Raw genomic sequence first — 22,609 nt, 5'->3', positions numbered from 1 at the left:
CCCAAACTAAGGGCTCCAGGCAATCCTGTATGTGCCCTGATATGTCCTATAAAGAATGGATCTTTTCTGTCCCAGATTAAACTTTGTATAGTGGAAAACAAAGAGAAAACAGTAGAAGAAGGGGAAATCCTACCAGCATCTTCAAGGGATACTATAGCATTAACTATATACTGACTATCAGAAAATAAATTAAATACAGAATCTTTAAACATCACAAAAGTTTGTAATACTGCATTAAGCTCTACCTTTTGAGCTGATTGTTTGGGTACTAAAAATGTAAAAGTTTGATCAGGTGTAACTATTGCTGCTGTACCATTATTTGACCCATCAGTGAATATATTTGGAGCATTCATGATAGGTGTTTTTCTTGTCATTTTTTGAAAAATTACAGGATGCAATGACCAAAAAGACAATAAAGGATTAGATGGTAAGTGGTTATCAAATGAAACATTAGATTTGCACATGATTATTGCCCAAGTATTTAACTCATTAGCTAATTCATCAATTTGATTCATAGTATATGGAGTAATAATTTTATTAGGAGAAATTCCAAACACTGCCTTTGCTGCTTTTATTCCTTTGAGTATTAATTGTCCTACATCCTCAGGATACCTAGTAAGAATAGTGTTAGGAGAATAAGATAAATGTATCCATAATAATGGACCTTCTTGCCAAAATTCTCCTGTAGGAATATTTTTTGTTGGTAGTACAATAAATAATAAAGGCAAACTTATATCAATTATATACAAATGCATATTTTCCATATATGTTTCAATGATTTTTAATGCCTTTCTTGCTTCAGGTGTTAGCATTCGGGGTGAATTTGGATCTGATGGACCTTTTAGGATATCAAATAAAGGTCCCAATTCTCCTGTTGGAATACCTAGATAAGGTCTTATCCAATTTATGTCTCCTAATAACTTTTGAAAGTCATTAAGTGATTTGAGTTGATCTACTCGTATTTGAATTTTTGGTGGACGGACCATGGTTGAGGATAATAGAACTCCCAAATAATTAATTGGAAAATTTAATTGTACTTTATCTATTGCTATCTCTAGATTATAATTTTTTAATAAGTTTGTAAGTGTGGCATAACATTCTAGCAATGTATTTTTAGCTTTGTGTACTAATAATATGTCATCCATATAGTGAAATATTTGTAGCTCAGGATTTTGATTTCTAAGTGGCTGGATTACTTTGTTAACATAAATTTGACACATAGTTGGGCTGTTAGCCATCCCTTGAGGGAGTACTTTCCATTCATATCTCTGATCAGGACCTTCATGATTTAGTGCAGGGATAGTAAATGCAAAACGTGGACTATCCTCAGGGTGAATTGGAATTGAAAAAAAACAATCTTTAATATCTATAACTAAAACATACCAAGTTTTTGGCAAAGCAGACAACTGAGGAATCCCCGATTGAGCAGGTCCCATAATGACCATTTCATTATTAATGGCTCTTAAATCTTGCAATAATCTCCATTTACCAGATTTCTTTTTGATGACAAAAATGGGAGTATTATGGGGAGATGCAGAAGGTTGTATATGTCCTTCCGCTAATTGTTGTTTGACCAGATCATGGGCTGCTTGTATCTTTTCTTTAGTCAAGGGCCACTGAGGAACCCATACTGGTCTTTCTGATTTCCATGTAATTTTTATTGTCTCAGTGGCCCTTTGTGAAAATCCAACCCATGTCTGTCTGTTCCTTGATCTATTTGTATTGGTGCTGCTATACCTTGTTCTTGTTTTTCTAATCTTTTTCCTTTCCTAAAACCTTGTCTAGCCATAATAGAAGGTGCATTTTGATTGATATTATTTGTTAATGTCAAACATAATTGATCTAAGACATCTCGTCCCCATAAATTTACAGGAAGATGATCCAATACATATGGCTGTATAGTTCCTTCACATCCTTCAGGATCCTTCCAATCTAATACCATTGCACTTTTATCGGGATTATTCGCCACTCCTAGGCCTCGAAGCGTTTGAGTGGCTTGTTGTAATGGCCAATGTTTTGGCCATTCTTGACGAGAGATAATGCTAAGGTCTGCACCTGTATCCAGTAGCCCATTAAATTTATGTCCTTGAATATTTAGTTTTAGCATGGGGCGAGAATCTAAATTTAAAGAAAGCATAGCCCAATCTACACCTGTGGAGCCTAATCCCTTGGAACCTCTTTCTACATCATGACTGGAAAATTTATCATGTAGGCGTGGTATTATTAGTAACTGTGCTATTCTATCTCCTGGTGAAATTACTGATATACCCTTTGGAGAACTGGCTATAATTTTTATTTCACCTTCATAATCGGGATCAATTACCCCAGGACTTATCAAAAGTCCTTTTAGAGTAGAAGAGCTGCGTCCCAATAATAAGCCTACTGTTCCTTTGGGAAGAGGTCCTTTCACCCCTGTGGGAATGATTTGAACTCCCATCTCTGGAGTTAGTACTGATTTGGCGGAGGCACAGATGTCCAAACCTGCGCTCCCTCTCGTTTGTCTGATGAGGGATCTGATGCCCTGGGCACTATCCTGATGGGGTTGCTGGGGTTGCTGGTTTCCTCCAGTGCTCCGTATATTTGTGGTTTGGGGCCCCGGAGCTTTGGGGCCCCCTGTCCATTTTTTGGCAACGGAGCCCGATGCCTTTGTCCACGATATTGTGGATAAACACCTTGTCCTTGTTCGTTTTTTGATAATGGAGTACCCTCTATGGTGGTTTGAGAATGGCATTCATTAGCCCAATATAATGGAGTACCCTCTATGGTGGTTTGAGAACGGCATTCATTAGCCCAATGTCTCCCTCTACGGCATCGTGGGCAAATACCCGGTATTCTACTCCTTTGATACCTAGTTTTGTTAAAACCCTCCTTCTATGGGGCAATTCCTTTTAAAATGTCCTGTTTGTTCACAATTGTAGCATGTTCTTGGCCTGGCATCTAAAGCCTGTTTTTCTGCAGCTGCCACAATTTGCCCTTGTTCATTAATGTCTCTGGCATCTAAAGCCTGTTTTACTGCAGCTGCCATGACTTGCTCTTGTTCATTAATGTCTCTACATAATTTAATATATGTGTTTAAATCTTCCTGTTTCCATGGTCTAATGATATCTCTGCACCAATGATTTGCTTGGTCATAAGCCAGTTGTTTTATTAATGGCATTGCTTGTTCTGTATTCCCAAAACCTCTGGTAGCTGTTTGAATAAGCCTATCTACAAATTCAGCGTAAGGTTCACTAGCTCCTTGTATTATCTTAGATAATTGACCTTGTAAACCTCCATGTCCTTGTAAAGTCTTCCATGCCTTAAGTGCATCTACAGCAATTTGTAAGTATACACCAGGATCATATGCAAGTTGTTGCTGCCGATCCTCATAAGGTCCCTTTCCTAACAACATATCTAGATTTCTCTGAGGATAACCAGCTGCTGCATTTCGCCTAGCCGTCTCCTTGCAAAATTCCTCATTGGCAACCTTCCATAACAGGTATTGTCCTCCAGTTAGCACAGCTTTACAAATATTAGCCCAATCTGCTGGTGTCATGTTTAAGTTGGTAATGGATTCGACCAAGCTTACAGTGAAGGGTGCTTGAGGACCATAGGTTGTTACAGCCTCTTTTAGCTCCTTCACTGATTTGAAATTTAAACCCTGGTAAATTCGCTGCCCTCCTACCTCAAATACAGGGCATACTTGAGATCCTGTCTCAGGATCCCAACTATCAACTGCAGGGGTTGGGAGTCTCTTAGCATATGGAGGTGTTGCTGTTGATTGGACACTTATGCCCTCTGGTGATAGAATGCTGTTAGTAGCAGTCTCCTGTAGAGGTGGTGCTGTTGGTTGGAGACTTTCGCTCTCTGATAGAAAGGTGTTATTAGCAGTCTCCTGTTGTAACTTTTCCCCTGATGGCTTTTTCTGCTCTAAACTTCCTTCCTCTGTCTCACTAGCTCGAAAGACCTTCTCTTGTACTCGAATCTTTTCCTGATTCTGACTAACTTGAGAGACCTCTTTTACTTGAATCAATATGTCTTTTCCTTCCTCTACCTTTGTCTGATCTGAAGGCTTTGGACTAAGCATACTAGATACGTTCGTCCACAATGGCAGTGTGCCAACTGGCAGAGTCCCTGGGTTGTTCTTTTCTATTCTTTTTAAATCTTCACCATGATGGTTCCATTGTGATATATCTAACAACTCCTCCTTAAAAAGCCATGGGCTATATTTTTGTATTATATCAACATATGCCCTGACTGCTCTTGATTTTATTGGGAAGCCTCCTTGCTCTAACAATTTACTTAACACTCTTTTGGTTTGTTTTTTACTAATTGCTGATCCCGTATTTCTACTATAATACAACCCAGCAAGATAACACCAAACCAAACCAAGTCAGAATGAAATAAAGTTGGAACAACACAAAATCATTATAGCCTTTCTATCCTCCTGACATGTCCATCCGTCCTTTCTCCCTATCTGTTCCTCACAAGCAAATAGTTTTTCCTCGGTTTTTCTTCCGTCTCACTCATCTCCAGGGACTGAAATGTCCATCTGACCTTTCTCCCTATTTGTTCCTCAGATGTGAGCGGTTTTCCTTCCGTCTCACTCATCTCCAGGGACAAGCAACTTAAAAGAAAAATGAAGCAAAACAAAAGAGGAAACTTAGAATGGCTACCCATCCTCTCGCCCTGCCCTCAGGGGCGAGCAGTTTACTTACCCTCAGTCGCTCCCCGTGCGAGCCACCAAATGCCGCAGTCTGGCTGGGCACAATTCAGGAGCCATTTGTCAAAAGAAACTAACTTTATTTTTAGAACTACAAATGCCAAGCAAAACAGCTCCAAAGGAAAAAACCCTCAGAGCCCAACTGCCACCACCGGCTTCCACAAGCCTCTCCCCACACAATCCACTCCACCTCCCCCAATCCTCCTGCTCTTGAGGCCGATTGGCTGGGTCGCGTGGGCGGAGCCAAAGAAGTCCCCCAATGAGCAGTTCTGTAGTCTGAAGGGCAGGGAAACAGCCCAATGAACATCACCGCAGAGGAGCCAATCAGCTAGATGTTGCTGGGGCCGCTGTGAGCCAATCATCAGCTGGCAGTCTGAAGGGCAGGGAAACAGCCCAATGAACATCACCACAGAGGAGCCAATCAGCTAGATGTTGCTGGGGCCGCTGTGAGCCAATCATCAGCCGGCAGCTGGAAGTTTGCTGGCAGCTGGAAGTTTGCTGGGGCCCCTTTGGCTGTGGCTCTCAACACAAATCTAACCATCAACCTCTTTTATATGACCTGAGATAAAAATGACTTTTATATTTTTCACTGATTGTAAAAATTATGGCACCTAAAATTACATGAAATTTCAATGTCTGTAAAGTTTTATGGGAACTCAGTCATACTCATTTGCCCAAATATGGCATATGATCTGGCCTTTACCGGAAGAAGTTTGCCAACCCCTGGTATAGAATCAGGAAAGGAAGTAATTTGTTTAATAAGTGGCAAGGTGCTCAGCATTGCTGGAGATTAAGGTACATGAATAACAAGGAGACAAAAATGAATCTCAAGGAATATATTACATTCATATTGTATGCCTTGCTGAAACCCCAAAATTTCCTTTATTTTTTCTGATCATGGTTCTGAGTATTCTGACATTTACTGCCAATGTAAACAAGTTGCCAAATTCATTACCTACCAAATTCTTTAGCCAGTTTAAACTTCAATTTATCCACTGGCAATAAGGGAGGATAATAATTATATCTAAATCATACAGGTGATATAAAAAGTTGAAAGAAAATTCATAGCATAATTGTGTGTTGTATTCTATAGTTAGCAATGTCTGGAAACATTTTTCGTGCCCTTTCTGCTGAGAGGGGTAAAGGTACCCAGTGGTGAATCATACAGTTGCAGCTAAGCGTACTGTAAGACACTGCACATTCCCTCTCAACAAAGAGTTGTCTGATTCTAAATGTTAATATTGCTTAGTTGAGTTATCTTGGGAGTCTTTAACCTCATTAGGCACATTATCACCACTTGATGATGGTGAAGTGCCTTCAAATTTCATGTATCTTCAACCACAAGTCAGATGATTGAAATGGGTATCAAGGCAGGAATGTATTGGGATAAATTTTGTAGATTTAACTTAGTGGATAGAAGGGAAGAATCTGTACTTGCACCCATGGGTGTCTCTCAATTCCACAGGATGATGAAACTTTAACTTTTCCATGAATAATTACAACCTGGAGCACAAAGGACCATGACATCCTCCTTCTTTTAGTTCAGTATGTTTTCTCCATTTCACTCTAAGGAATGAATTTTCCAATACCTACTGTAAGGAAAATTAAAAGAGACACAGAGACAAGATGCAGAGGCAGGAAAGATGGCAGGATGGCAAGATGGCCAAGATACCAGCTTTATTTATAACAATATATTACATTAGGTCACTGGTATCAGTAGTACATTATTCCTCATTGTGTCATTAGGCAGGTTACAGAGTTAGCAACATTATGTAGCTTATTCCTCAGTTACATAATATGGTTACAATGTGCAATGTTAGGAACTTTGTGTAGCTCTCAAGAAAGTCCATTCTTTAAAGTTAACTGTTATGTGGGCAGGTTCAGGCTCAGCAGAGCTTGGTGAAACAGGAGCTGTGTGCCTGAAGTCAAGTTTGAGACTGATAAGACTCTAACACAGAGTCTCCTCATACAGGGCATTGCTACAGCAGGTAGGCATTCTGTGTTTTTGCACAGAGGTTTTCCTAGAAGCCACACATTCTGTGTTTTTGCACAGATCCTTCCTAGTCACTAAGCATGCCACAGTCATGAACCATCAGAGCCCACAATCCCAAACAAGAACCCTCACACCCCCCTCCAACTACTAATTTGAAGGCCAAATGGAAAAATATCTATTCTTCTCCTCATTAGTTTTCCTCTTTAAAAAAAAAAAAGAGATTATCAGTTTTCTATTTACTAATTATTACTGACTAATGAGTGGCTCATGTAGCAACTGTGTCATGATTCTCTCTGCTCTTTGCTTTCCTGTCTTCTAGTCTATTCTGAAAGGCTTTCATCCTCTCTGCTGCTGTCTTCATACTGGTTTTTGGAACAGAATATTATGTAGCCCTTATTTTCTTTTTTTCAGTTTCTTTCTTATTCACAAACCCATTGTTCAAATCCATCTGCATACAGCAATCTGTACCAAGGCCTTGAATGATGCCACAGTTTCGTTTTTCCAGAATCAGATGTTGAAACAGCATGAAAGATATTTCTTAGTGGTAAACACTTACGAAAGAAGGGAGAGTAATAGGACTTGGCAGTCGGAGAAACTGAACTGTGGTGCAGGCCTCAGAAAGCTTCCAGGACAAGGCAGAAATTCTGGAGTGAGAGGAGTGTTAGAGTCTGTAAACAAGTCAGGATGGCACCTGGCATTTTGCCAGAGAAATGTTAGAGTCTGTAAACAAGTCTGGATGGCGCCTGGCAAAATGCCAGAGGGAGTGGTTTGTGAAGTAATGCCAGCAAGCCATTAAGTGTGGAGATTCCTTATTGGTTGACTGATGTATCTAGTTTATGCTAATTAAGATAAGCTGTGTGGAATGTATAAATATCACTCTGGTCCTACAATAAACGGCTTCCACTCCTGCTGTATCAACGTACACAAGTTGTTCGTCACCCCCCCTCCCCCGGTTATTTTGCTGCAGCCAGACTGTGGCAGTGGAGCCCATCGGAGCACCCTTGTCAGGCCAACATGGCAGGGCCTCTGCGACTCACTCAATCATGGATGCAAGCTGCTCAGGAGAGCCTGACCCCAGGAGAAAGGCTCTCTTCAATTGAGGCAGATGTGACAACTGATGAGTGGCTGCTTCCTTTACTCCCCTCATGTGGGCAGCAAACCCTTCCTAGAAGAAGGACCTGAGTGGTGCACTTATGTTCCCCCACAGTGGAGATAATGGGAATTACAGGGTAAAGCAACAGATATACCTGATAGTTTTCTTGGTTCAAAGGAGAAGCAAAGGTATTTAACAATTAGGGCTGTTGTTTCTAGAAGAACATTATCAGGTTCACATTTTTTCCCAATTTATGTAAATCCCTTGCATTGCATTAAAAATAATTATTTGGGGGTGATTGGCTATTGTCAAAAGAACCTTATAATGCTCTTACTCAGCCTTTCTTCCTTCTGTTCCTCATACATTTTTTCTTTATGGTTTTTATTATATTTTTTAATATTCTATTTAGATAAAATAAAGAGAAAACAGTCAGACAAACATATTTAAAACATTACTTGGTTCAAAATTTGAAAGTTGGATCTCAATCTTCAGGAAGTTGCAATTGAGCCTTGAGTGGAGACCTCACTGCACTTCATTGCAGTAATAATAATGGCACAATGATTTCTATTAACATGATGTTGTTCCCTGGTACTACAACCAACTAACAAAGGAACATATACCAAGAGCCAGGCATACATATTATTTCCAAGTCATCTTCACACCTTTATAAGATACCAGAATTTTATAGAAGAAGCACATGAAGCAGACACATGCTGACTTATCCCAGGTCAGATAGCTAGCAAAGTGATGGGGTCTTTATTCACATACATATCTAAGCAGTCTTGATGCTAAGTTCCTGCTCTTAACTACCATAGCAAGCTAGCATTCCCTAATAGTCAACACTTGATTAAATCCACTAATTCCCTTCTTCATCTTGAATCCCACCTCTTCTTGAGTCCTCTCTCCATTATTCATTTTTTTACTAGAATAACTTCTAAAACAAATTGTGTACATGCAAATTTATTTCTCAGGCATGAGAAACCTAAGATCTATCTAAGGCATGGGGAACCTGAGATCTATTTCACACTGACAAAAAAAATTACAAAATTGACTTGGTTGCCTTTGGTTAATTTGTGTTTGGAATACATATAGCTATTAATAAAGTACTGAAGAACTTTGATATTCTGAACTACATTTTGAGTTATTAAGTATTAATTAGACATTTTAAAGACTATATTATCAAGTGTGAGTTCCCAAGGAGGCCATGTTGAACACTATTGTCAATGAACATCCAGTGAGACTACTTCATCTATTGGTGTGCTTCTAGTAAAATTTTATTCAAAAGCAAAGGAAAAGGGAACCTGGGATAGACAGCATGACATAACAACTGACACTTACTCCATGTGTAGCATTGTCCTCCATGCCTTGTAAGTAGCCATTCATTTATTAATGAGAATCCTATCATTGCAGTGTTATGATGCCTAAAGACACAGGGGCTAAATTACAAGTCCAAGTTCACCCAGAAACCAATACTACAATGATAGCACTCTTGGTTTTCATCACAAACATATGATATAGTATAATACAAAAAATATAATGTAATTTAATACTCTTTATTGCCTCTAAACTCATATACAACAATAATAAATGTTTGAATAGCTTGTTTAGAATTTACTGAAAGTTGGAATTGAGAGAATAACCATTCTCTCAATGTAAGAATAAAGGTAAGAATAAAATGACAATTATGCATTTCACAAGTCTATCTTCAGTGTTCCAATGAAAACACCCCAAAATTTAAAGGGGTCAATTTTTAGACATACCACATTCTGTAGATGTTATTGGGTTCATATTATCTGTCACTAAGAAAAAGAGATCTCCTGAAAAAATCTTGAAGCAGTTTTCCATTGTATTTTATGTAAATCATTTTTTATTCAGTTTGTTTTTAATTTTTATTGACAGATAATAAATGTACACAATATGGGGTACAATTTGATTCTTTTATACATGCATAGATTGAGGAATAAGCAAATTAGGCAAATTAACATATCCATAACTTTATGTACTTATCTATTTTTCGGGGGGGGGGTTATGACACTTAAAATTCACTGTTTGCAATTTTGTATTGTATAATTCATTAAGCATGATTATTTTAATTCTACTTTATTTTAAGATTACATTTAGAGAAAATAAAACACAGACTGAGAAAAGAGCACTACAAACTCTTATGCAACTCATACTTGGATTAATATTGAAAGCTTGGACTTGCTTCTTACAAGTGAGCAGACTATAAACACAACCACATTTCAGTAAGATAGCAATAATAATAATGATAATAATTAGCATAGTTACTAGTCACCTGGTTTTATAGATCACCAGAATTTGTCCTCTTCTTTAACTGAAACTTTCCCTTTTGACCAAACTTTCCCCTATCCCCCACCCTGTCCTCAGTCTCTGGTAACCTGCATTCTACTCTCTATTTCTATGAGTTCTCATTTTTGGAGTCCACATATAAGTGAATAACTTACATCCTGTCATGAATTTCCATACTCTCCTAGGTCCATTACCATCCTTGCTCCATCTCTATTGGCCTTGTGATTCCTTTACCACGCTACTTGGCACCTTTGCCTTAATGACTGGAACATCTGAAATCTGCTCATGTGGTGACCCCCAATTCCTTTTTCTCTGCTCCTCACCTCAGTGAGTGAGGCTCATTCTGCTACCCATGAAAACCCTACCCCTACTAACCTTGCACCTATTTAACTCTAATTTTGTGACCTTCAATCAGACCCAGTGCTCTACATCTTGATGTTCTCATCCCCACTGACTCCTCTCCCCTGCTCCACTGTTCCTGAGGTCTCTTCCTTAATGAGACCCAAAATACTAACACTATTATCTCTCCCATTTCTGACACCAACTTGATTATTTTCCCTAATTGTATCACAGAAAACACCATCTCTACATAGTCATCTTCTTTTATTCTAATTTACCTCTTCCCAATATTTTTGTTATCTCTCTAGTTTGGCCTTGGGATTTCATGAAAGAATCACACTGTTAACATACCTGAGGAATTTATTAGAGGCCTTTTTACTTTTGCAAAATATTTTTGGCTTTAAAATCAAAAGTAATATATGAGACTTATTCGTTGAAGGCTATATTGATTCATTCAATATAAAAAGCATTCAGCTAATGTCAATTGAACATTAAGCCTTTTCAAAGCTTGCAGTGATGAGTGTGACAGGCACCATGTTGTGCAGAGCTTCTGTTCCCAATACTATATCAGGTTGATCTCATTAAGAGATCCTCCCAACTCTCACCAAGACTATTTTTTCAGAAAAAAATCATTCTGTTCAAGAACACCTATATCCTTCACAATTTTTTTTCAAGACTTCTGATACATTTAATCCCAGCAACCTGAGAGGCTGAGGCAGGAGGCTCACAGGTTGCATCTTAATGAAACTCCATCTCTGAAATTTAAAAAAATAAAAAGCTGTAGTTGAGTAATAATGTGCTTCCTGACATGTGTAATGCCAGGGTTTAATCCACAGTACTACAGCAAAAACAAACAGAAAACTTATGGAGATTCTAGTCAGTAGATTTGAAACTGATAATATATTTTCCTGTGGTGGACAAAGGTGATGGAGTCAGCATTCCTATCTCTCATTTCTGAAGATCTATGTTGTTTAACTACCATGGCTTTGGTCATGTCTTTTCACTGTCCATAGATAGGTAAAGCCTGCAGCAGTAAATGGAAACCAAAGGGTATCTTTATGTCTAAATGAGGACATTTTCTTCTTGCATCATCATTATTTTAAATCATCAGCTTTGAGAACTGAGCATAAGGTATAGGTTTGTAGAAGGGGGATTTCCCTAGCACACAAAAAGTATAAGGAAGCAAAAATATGTCTCATTGTAGATAAGCACTCCTATGCATTTTATACATGAAGTATATATTTATACATGAAATATAAATTTGTATTAAATGTGCAAACCCAATTAAGATTAATTAATAATTATGAAATTTTTATAAAAAGTAGATATTTTTTTCTTTAGGGGATGTATTTATAATCATTAATGGCTTTATCTAATTTGACCTTGTCCACAGACTTGATGGATAGGATTCTATTTACATGGTTATCATTACACTTGTGAATAACTCAACTTTTTGTAGCATGACAAAGAAGTTCCAAGAAAACAGAAAGAAGAGAATGTTGATTAAATGAAGCAGTTATTTAACTTCTATTTCCTATGTTTGCCTGATAATGTTTCCTGACTTGATGAAGACTTTATCTTTGTCAAGTCTCTGGTTTGTTCTCTGCTAGAGTAAAATATCCCTATAAAATACTATACATGGGAATCATGAAATTTCCATGAATGCTTTTGTGTTTAAGGGCGAGTAAATTTTCTTCATGGATTGAATGAGTGAAAAAATTCAGTGAAATAGAGAAAGTTTATTTGTAGTTGCTTGTCAAGACATGTATATTAGTTCAACAGCCATGCAGTTACTGTAGAGAAATTTGTAGTATCATGAAATGACTTAAAATTTTCCATATGAAGATGATTTTTTCTGAGGTATTACATATTTTAAAATATGTAGAGCAATATTTCAAAGTAGGAACTAGATATTTGGATTTTGTCATATGCTCCTATTTTAGTAATTTCTTTCTAATCCAAATGGAATTGAGGCAGAGAGATATCAAGTGTTTTTCCAGGAACTCTTAAATTCTTGAATTGATATTTAATCACTTTTTAAGCATTTTCATTTCAAAGTGGAATATGTAAAGCTCTAGTTGTAAGGAGGATATGTTGTGAGGTTGCTTGGTACTGTGACTTTGTACAGATGCTAAGGTATTTATGTGGTCATTGAAGATTATTTTTTCAAGTCATTAAGCACTTCCTGCTTAGTGATTTTGCCCCATTCATAGGGGATTTGACCGTTATTTATAAATTTTAGCTGATACTTTTCTTCCAATTTTGTTCTGAAATGACAGACAAACCATTTCCAGTATGGCTGGGTGGATGAATCTGGGGTGATGCTCCATGTGGCATAATCCCCTCCTGCCTGCCGATAGTTCTTATATGGGATTTTCAAATCATCTCTCAAAACAAGCAAACAATCACTTGCTACTAAACTAGTACAACAATCAATGACAAAGTGGTCTGTTCTATACCATTTTTCTCCACGGACAGCCTGAGGACGATGAAATGGAACACTGTGGTCTCCATCATGTTCAGGAATTGTGTTTGTACAAATTGCATTACATAAGGGACACTGTTTCCAACATCCACAGAGATGTTCAGAGAGGATTTTCTCAATTTCAGGAACCATTTCTTCTATAGGCATACTTGACAAGTTCTGTTCCACTTTCTTCATTGCAGGTTCCAAACCTGCACTCATGGCTTCTTTGAGAAAATCCATATCTTTTATCTCTTGGTGCTCAATGTTTATCAAATCTCTTCTTGGGAAAATCAAGTTGTTCCCCAGGTGATCACAGAACAAATCCAGCCACCCAGATGCAGTGCTGCTTCTGTCTTTAGCTACTGCTGTGGATTCATGAATGGCAGAGAGGATGGTATACTTGATGTCCTCAAGACTTGTTTTGAATAAAGTCTTTATTTTTTTATCTCTGTTGTCTGAACAGTACTTTTTGGTATAGTTCTCAATGTAACTGCTACAAAATGATTTTGGATTGTAAATGTATTGCCAATAATTTTCAAAATTTTCTTCTTCTGCTAGAGAGATGAGAATGTGTTTCTCCAGGTTAGACCTGTTTCCATTGAATGCAGGGTAGGAGGTTCTTATCTCCCCAGCTATTCTAGGGACCATTTTCCCCTGGATGGTAGCAGAGACAGCAGGAGTGAGCTTTTGCCACAGAAAATCAACAAAACATGTGATAGAGGTTGCACCTTGGCAGGAAATCTTGAAACTCATGAAAAAATCATCTTTCTTTTGTTCTAGATATTTTACAGGATCATTTGCTCTTCTAAATGCCCAATGCCTTTCCATAAAATCCTGTGTTGCTTTTTGAAATAAATATGAAGATAATTCAATGTTGTATTCGCTCGTAAATATATATCTATTCTTGGTGTGTTCAGATTTCACTTCCTCTTCTATTATTCTCAGGATTTGATGGAAGTCACTTTGATCATAATCACGTTGTTGATTCATAATACTTTCAATATATTCATTAAATCTTGAAAAAATACGATCAGTAGTCATATCAATGGACACTTTATCACAGTCCTCTAAACTCTTTGTGAGAAAGAAATATTCCTTACACATCTTGACATGTTTTCCAAAATCTAGCTGAAAATTCTTTCCAATATTTCTCTTTAGTTTTTCTACTATGTTTTTCTCTTTTCTGAAATGTTCCAAAAGGATGTGTTCAGCATCCACATCAATTTTAGGCTCTGTGGCTTGAGGGAGATTTGAGGACACTTCACAAACCCATTTTCCCCAAAGTTGACTGAATTTCTCATATAATTCTTCATCACTCAAAATTTTACCTTTTACACTTAAAGCCAAGTTTTGGCTCTTCTTCAATAATTCATTTTCATATACACTCTTCTTCTGTTCTAGTTGTTCTTGATTTTTTTTGAGACTAATAAGTTCATGGGCTTTTCTCTTGGTGTCTGAAATAAGTGAATCTTTAAGGATTAGTAGCTTATTTTCAAAATAGGTTTTCCATTGGACAAGTATCTCTCTCTCTGGGTCTTCAGTAAAATATTTTTCAAGTACTTGCTTGATGGTTTCATATTTCTCTGTAACTGGACACTCAATCATGCTTGTTGTAAGTGTCAGAATTTTTCTATTCTGAATCTGATTGTGAAGCTGGTTCTGCAAGTCCAACATGTGACTCCGGAGCTGCCAGGTCCAGTGGTTATACATGGTTTCCAGTTTGCTCATGGCCATGACCTCTCGGGTGTTTCTGAAACTGAAAATGAAGTTCTCACTTACCAGGGCTCTCCATAAATCTTGAACTCTGAAGTTTACATCTGATATCTTCATGATGCTTCCCCTGGATTCCTGTTTGGCAGTTAAAAGAATTACACTTTTCAGTTCCTGGACATTGAGGCTATAACGAGGATTGGGAGGGGCCATGGGGGGATTGCCATCCCAAAGGTGAGCAAAGTAGTACACGTGAGTATTGACATCAAAATTGATGACATCACTGAAGTGAGTGACATCTGAGCATTCTTCTTGTTTAGCAGCCAGTGCTGTCATTTCATCTAGCCTCTGCTCTAACCGCCTTCGTCCTTCTGTAGTTTGGTCTTTAGCTGTAACTTCTCCTACATTCTGATGTATGAATATGCACCTGGGGGAAATTTTCACTTGTTTCATCCTCAGAAAGGCTTGGACTACTATCTGTAGGATGTCTTGCATTTCTGATGGATTCTCCCCAAATATATTGATCAGAGTCAAGTTTGCAAGCCCAGTGACAAAGGTGGCTAATTCGTTGTCCCAGTTCTGGGATTTGTTGCTGAGTTCTGGGGCCCGAAGTCCTTCTGTGTCTACAACCAGCACAAAGTCAAAGCCAAGTTCCTCTGTGGATGTCTCCTCTACCTTTAGGAGCTGCATGTAGGCCCCCTTGGTACACCTGCCTGCACTTACACTGAACTGCAGCCCAAAAAGAGCATTTAGTAGGGTGGACTTCCCAGAGCTCTGCAGGCCAAGGACAGAGAGGACAAAGAGCCGTTTGTCTCCAAGTTTCTCAGAGAGCTTGTCAAAAACAGCTGCCACCCACTTTAGGGGCACATAGGAAGCATCTCCATCCATCAGCTCTATGGGGACACCAACTATCATCAGGTCTGCAGCAATTTGGGGTAGGAAGAGAAAAACTATATCATTTGTGGAGGAAGTTTCTTCCAGAGCTTCATAGATCTGACCAACCTCTCTGAGAAATTGCTCAATTCCTAAGGTATAGTCACTAATCTTCTTTTGGCAGAGTTCCAAAGAGTTCATGCTTTGGGAGCTTTGCTTTTCTGTTTTCACAATTGACCACAAATGAATCAGTTTTTCATGTAGGTTCTCCAAATGCTCTTCAGTCAACTTATCTAAAAACACACTCATCCATTGCAAGAAGTAGAGTGTGGTGTGTGTTTCTGAGTAGCTGTGGAGAATTTGAAGCACAGAGAACATTACATCATTGAGAGGAAAAGCTCTTTGTACCTGTTGTTGCCGAATTATTTGTTTTTCTGTCTCAAGCTCACTCTTGTGTTGTTCAATGCTTCGGTTTCCCTTCTCTCTCAGATGGTAAAGTTCTTTGTCCTTTCTACACCAAAGTTGCCACAGTTGTCCCTGAAGCGGTAGGAAGGTTTCCTTCACCTCAGACAACTCTGTTTCTCCTAAAAGAGCCATTATAATCTGTGCCTTTTCTTTGCCCTCCTTACAATCTCTCTGGTCTTCATCAATAAGAAATCCTTGCTGGCGAGCAATTTGAGAACAGTCCTCTAGGCTGTGAGCTGTGTCAGAGAGCTCTAGCAAACGTCTGATGGTAGTTGTGAGCTCCTTTGTTAATTCTGCCTCATTTCTGTTCCTCAGGCCTATTTTCACTCTTGTACCAGAACTACTGGGTTTGGATTTTTCTTTGTCATCTAGCAAGCAGATCAATGATCTTGATGACTGACATAGGTCACGGACAATTTTTTGGTTTTGTTTGTTGTCATCAGAAGCTGACATGAGGACCACAATGAGAGAAGAGACCTCCTGCAGGAAAATGAGCTGCCTTTTATGTTCCTTTGCATCTCCATGAAGATTCATGAAGGTCACACAGTTGTCAAACCTGTCCTCCACTTCCCCTCCAGGCCAAAACCAGCAGATTTCTACCACGCCTCCCATCAAGAGGCAGTCCTTGCTGCTTTCTCTGCAGTGTCGGTGGAAAAAGACATTATGTTTACGTTCACTGAGAAGACAGTTCATGATCTGAGATTTGGAAGCAGACAGGCCATTGCCCACCCTAATGAAGGACACAATGGGGGTGGAGACACAACACATCTGCTGACACTTATGACTCTTCTTCCCATGTGGTGATTTCTTTTCTTGCTGCCAACTTCTCCTAACTTTTCTGAGAGACCAGAGAGAGAATTCGATTTGAGAAGTGCAAGGATTTGGCACCAGGAGAGGCAGGGCAAATTGACAAGTAGAAAGTTTGGTCAAAATATATTGTCTGGCAAAATCATCTGCACAGTGAAAAATGGTCATCTGGATATCCATGGGGTGAATGTGGGGCCTTGACTGAGTTCTCAAAGGATCAGTGAGAGTATCATTATCTTCAACAAAGTCTTCATATGGATCAAAACCCTCATATTCCTGATTGAAGGCACTTGGAGAAACCTTAGATTCTATATTTCCATAGTCTTTAAAGACAAGGTATCTCAGTCCATAATCCAGCAACATTAGCTTCTGAAGGAAATAAAAGGGAAGTTCCTTTTCAGAATTGGGCTGGGTGTTGTAAAGAGAAGTCTTGTAGATCAGATGAAATTTAGCTTTACTCATTTTTTTAGGGTAGTAATGTTGTAGGCCTAGACGCTGGAGTAAGTCTAGGAAGGCTTCATTTTCTATTACTTCATTTGTGTTATTTTCATTAATATCTGGTTCACAGGGCCATTTCTTTTCATGGAAAAGGCTTAGTAGCTCTCTTTCAACGTCATCCCTTTTCAAAGAAGAGATGGTGGCTTCATAATCTCCATCAATGAGTAATCTCAAGTTTCTTTCTAGGTTTTCCCAATCATGATCTTCTTCAAATTTAGTGAGGACATGTACAACTTCTTTAGAAAATAATTGTCCCATGTGTTTTATTATAAATTTCATGCGTTTTGTCTTCTCTTCTGTAGATAGAGCTCTTAATTCAGCTGTGGCTGTCAGACCTGTGAACACCAGGAATGCATGGGCCCTATAGCTGGAAGTACTTTTGAGCTGCTGGTATTCATTAAAGGCAGTTTGCATTTCATCCAGTAGGAAGTTTAACTCACCAGGCCCCAGGAGAGGCTGAAAAATATCGCTTCCCACCTGATATCCTGCACCAGCTGCAATGGAAAGTAGCAAGAGCTGTGTGTCTGGCTGCTCTGTTGCTTGCAAGTGGCTCAAGAAGCTGTTGAGAGCCAAGCAGACCTCATATGTGGCCTTTCTTTGAGCTTCTTCTACTTCTTCTTGGACCTTCACTTCCAGGAATTCTTCCTGTGTTTTTGTTAATTTTTTAATGAATTCAGAAAAATCGGAGATGTGGACTTGCTCTTGCTCTGAATCTGACTGTTTGATCCAGTGCATAATGGAGTGAGTCTGAGGAAAATTTTCCACTTTGTAGATGTGAGGATCTAGAAGGCTGCACAACTGAATTTTAATATAATTTGTTTTACAATTGGTAGACATTTTGCAAAAATTGACGGTATTGACTAGAAAAGTCTGCAGATCCTTATCTGTGAGGCATAGGTTAATCCAAGTGTCATTTCCTTTTGTTTTTTGACTCAGTGTTTGCTTAAAATTTATCAGCTTTTGAAGCTGTTCTTCAGGATCAGAGACTTCCCAGGACTTTGCAGCATCTAGGAAAACTCTAACCTCTTGCCTAACACTCAGTATCTCCTCTCCCTCTTGGATCTGGGAAGCAAGACCAGTCAGAGCAGTGTAATTGTCTTTCAGACACTTAGCTACCTTACATGGATCTTTAAAATCACTTCTGTGGCTGGAGAGAATAATGTCCCAAATAGGCACCAGCTGGAATCCCCGGTCAATGACACACCAGGTTTGATTGCTGGCAACAAGGCCAGCTTTCCATTGAGCAAGGTCATCTGCTTCTGGTGGTCCACCTGTCTTGGATACAGATAATTGGAATTTGGTTTGGAGGTTTTGAAAAGTTTTGCTCTGAATAGCTGCTTTTGAATGTGAGTCTGACACATTCATACCTGCAGCAACATTCATTCCAAAACCATGGTAGCCACCACTTATGTAAAAATCCAGGGCCTCTATTGCCTGCTGCTTTATATCAACTAGGTGATAATTTTGGAACCCCTTTGAGACAGCCTTCCACCAGTAGATTCCTCCCAGGTGCAGAGGGCCTTGGTTAGCATGAGAGCCAAACCTGTGGAAGAATCTTTCACTCCAGTGTTTCAGCACCTGGGATTCCTGATGGTCTGTAGTCTGATCCAGAAGGTCTTCAAGGCATTTCAATTCCTGAAGAGCAGCATTGGACAACTGGAGCTGATCAATGGGGAAGTGGCAGGATGCCATGGGAGTGTATCTGAACTTGGTTGAGCAGAAATAAGAGCACTCAGAATTTGTTAGGTGGGTTTGCTTGGATTCTGAATGTTTGCTTTTATCCAGTTCAGTTTCTAAACTAAATCCCCAACCTCCACCCTTGGCTGAAGTAGTTAAACTGAAGCCTAAATTCTCCATAGACTGGGTGAACATGACTTCTTCTTGAGAAGATGTAAATTCTTCAGATTTCATCAATGTGCCCTGCTGAGGGCCAAAGAGTGAGAACTCCTTGGGGGCAATGAGTAGCTCCTCTCTCCTCTGTATCAGGTCCATGTGGTGGCAGGTTTTGTATATTCCCTGCAGGGCCAGCCCTCCAGATGCCCATCTTACCAGATCTCTATCTGGGAGGTTTGGCCTGTGGGATGGCATCTGCTCCATGGGACTGAGTTCTTTCTTCATGATTTCCATGACTTCCCTTAGGGGCTTTGGAGGCTTCAGCATATTCTCTTCAGGGATCTCCATGGCTTGCCTCAGCTCTGCTTCCTTTCTCTTCACTGCCTCTTCCTGTCGCTGTCTACCTTCTGACATCAAGTTCCTCTGCTCTTTCACTGCTTGTTCTGCCTGCTTCTCCTTTTTTCTCTCCACTGGTGACTCCTGTAACTCTGCAAGACTATTTGAGTGGGACAGGTCAAGCAGCTTCTCCAGGGCCCTTTTCTCCCATGGATATTTTACCTCATATTTCAGCTTCTGGAGGTCTTTTTCTTTTAAATAACATAATGACTGGGCACAGGTCACACCCAGGACTTCCTTCAGCTTGATCAACCAGTACTCAACTTCCAGTCCCACTTCTCTGAGCATCTCTGGAAGATCTTGACTCCTTTTGCTTCTGAGGAGAGTCTCATCAGGCGTCTGCTCGCTTGTGTTCATGGCTATATGAGAAAAAGACATTCAGTTAGTGTTGACTGGGTACTGAGATTAGGAACTGTCAGCCACATGATGAAAAGTATGAATGTATTAGTAAAGCTAGTCTCAAAGTTCTTCTCAACTCCTGCTTTACTTATATAAAATACATTTTTATCAAAACTTTTCTGTGCATATTCTAGACATAATTGAGTGTACTGTCAGGATAGACTTTTAAAAATATATGCTATGGTGAATTGCAAGTTAATAGCTTGCTTTGGGCACTTACTACACAAGCTCAATTGCATGGAAAGTATGAGGCTGAGGCATGGAGTTTGCCAATATCCATGTGTTTCTAAGCTCAATTCTTATTTTTTCAAATAGTGCAATACCACCATTTGGTTATCTTTCTTCTATATTTTTCCTTTGAATTGTTTCATTCCTATCACTGTCAGTTTGTCTTAAGTTATATAATGCTTATTTACTTTCTTGTAGTTTAAAATGAACTTCTAATCTAATTTACACCTCTAACTTCTATATTTCATCTTCACCTAGTAAATATTTCTATTCATTTTATGAATAATTATTTATATATAGATGTCATCCAATTCTATGAATATAGCTCATGATGATCTCCTCAATCCAGGATTTTATTAGTGTCTTGCAGCCAATGACACTGCAGTGCATATGGTTAGATGGAAGATGGAAAAAAAAACAGTCAGAAATCTTTGAAATGAAGGAAACAATAAATCCAATAAAAAACTCAATAGAAAGAAGCACCACCAGACTAGATCACTTGGAAGAAGGAGCATCAGATAATGAAGACAAAATATACAATCTGGAAAATAAAGTGATCACACAGTGAAGATAGTAAGAAACCATGATCAGAACATCCAAGAATTATGGGACAGCATCAAAAGACCAAATGTAAGAGTTATTGGGATAGAGGAAGGCACAGGGTTTCAAACCAAAAAATGCACAATCTCTTTAATGAGATAATATCAGAAAATTTCTCAAGCATGAAGAATGAATTGTGAAACCAAATACAAGAGGCCTACAGGACACCAAATGTACAAAATTACAACAGATATACACCAAAGTACATTTTTATGAAAATGCCTATAATACATAATAAGGATAGACTCTTAAAAGCCACAGGAGAGAGGAATCAGATCACATATAAGGGGAGACCAATTTGGATCTCAGCAGATTTTTCAACCCAGACCCTCAAAGCCAGGATATCCTGAAACAACATATACCAATCACTAAAAGAAAATGGATGCCAACCAAGAATCTTATTTCCAGCATAATTAAGCTTTTGTTTTGATGATGAAATAAAAACTTTTTATGGTAAACAAAAGTTAAAAGAATTTACAACTAGAAAGCCTACACTACAGAACATTCTCAGCAAAATATTCCACAAAGAAGAAATACAAAACAATGATAAAAAATCAGCAGAGGGAGGGTTTACACTAAAGAAAAATCTAATCAGAGGAGAAACCAAGTCACATTAAATACCAAAAGTAAACAAAAAATGGCTGGGAATACAAATCATGTCTCAATAATAACCCTGAATGTTAATGGCCTAAACTCACCAATCAAAAGATATAGATTAGCAGATTGAATCAAAACAAAAACCAAAAAAACCCAATATGCTGCCTCCAAGAGACTCATAGGAAAAGACAACCACAGACTGAAGGTGAAAGGTTGGGAAAAATCATACCACTCACATAAACTGCAGAAACAAGCAGGGGTTTCTATCCTCGTATCAAATAAAGTAGTCTGAAAGCCAATAATAATCAAAAGGGATAAATATGGCCATTACATACTGCTCAAGGGAACCATACACCAACAAGACAGAACAATCATAAATATATATGCCCCAAACAATGGTACAGCTATGTTCATCCTACAAATTCTACTCAAGTTCAAGAGTCAAATTGACCACAACACAATAATCTTGGGGAACTTTAACACACCTTTCTCACCACTGGAGATATTCAAAACAAAAGTTGAATAAGAAACTATAGAACTCAATAATACAATCAATACTTAGACTTAACTGACATATATAGAATGTTTCGACCTCCATCACTTTCTTCTCAGCAGCACATGGATCCTTCTGTAAAATAGACCATATACTATGCCACAAAGCAACTCTTAGCAAAAACAAAAAGTAGAGATACTACCATGCATTTTTTAGATCATAATGGAATGAAACTGGAAATCAACAACAAAATAAAAAATAAAAATTTCTGCCTTACATGGAGACTGAACCATATGCTACTAAATGAACAATGGGTTACAGAAGACATCAAGGAAGAGATTAAAAAATTCTTAGAGGTAAATGAGAACACAGACACAACATATTGAAATCTCTGGGACACTATAAAAGCAGTACTAAGAGGAAAATTCATTGCATGGAGTTCATTCCTTAAAAGAAGAAAAAGTCAACAAATAAATGACTTCACACTACATCTCAAAGCCCTAGAAAAAGAAGAACAAATCAGCAGCAAATGCAGTACAAGGCACAAATAATTAAAATTAGAGCTGAAATCAATAAAATCAAAACAAAAAAATCAATTGAAAAAATTGACAAAAAAATGTTGGTTCTTTGAAAAAATAAATAAAATTGACAGATCCTTAGCCACACTAATGAAGAGTAGGGGAGAGGGAACTCAAATTACCAGCATATGTGATCAAAATGGCAATATCATCACAGACACTACAGAAATACAGAGGAAAATTAGAAATTATTTTAAAACCTTATACTCCAATAAAATAGAAGACGTT

General features: G+C 38.4%; 1 protein-coding gene across 1 annotated transcript; it reads right to left on the bottom strand.

Annotated features, from left to right (window-relative positions):
• Positions 1-12,595: 12,595 nt before the first annotated feature.
• On the bottom strand, positions 12,596-19,843 carry LOC144254582 (interferon-induced very large GTPase 1-like). The gene has a single exon (XM_077797925.1). The coding sequence runs from the start codon at positions 19,841-19,843 to the stop codon at positions 12,596-12,598; it is 7,248 nt and encodes a 2,415-aa protein (XP_077654051.1).
• Positions 19,844-22,609: the final 2,766 nt, after the last annotated feature.

This window comes from Urocitellus parryii, chromosome 4 (assembly GCF_045843805.1).
Source record: "Urocitellus parryii isolate mUroPar1 chromosome 4, mUroPar1.hap1, whole genome shotgun sequence".
NCBI classification, from domain to species: Eukaryota; Metazoa; Chordata; class Mammalia; order Rodentia; family Sciuridae; genus Urocitellus; species Urocitellus parryii.
The sequence above is the reverse complement of the archived record's forward strand: the minus strand, read 5'-3'. Positions and strand labels throughout refer to the sequence as shown.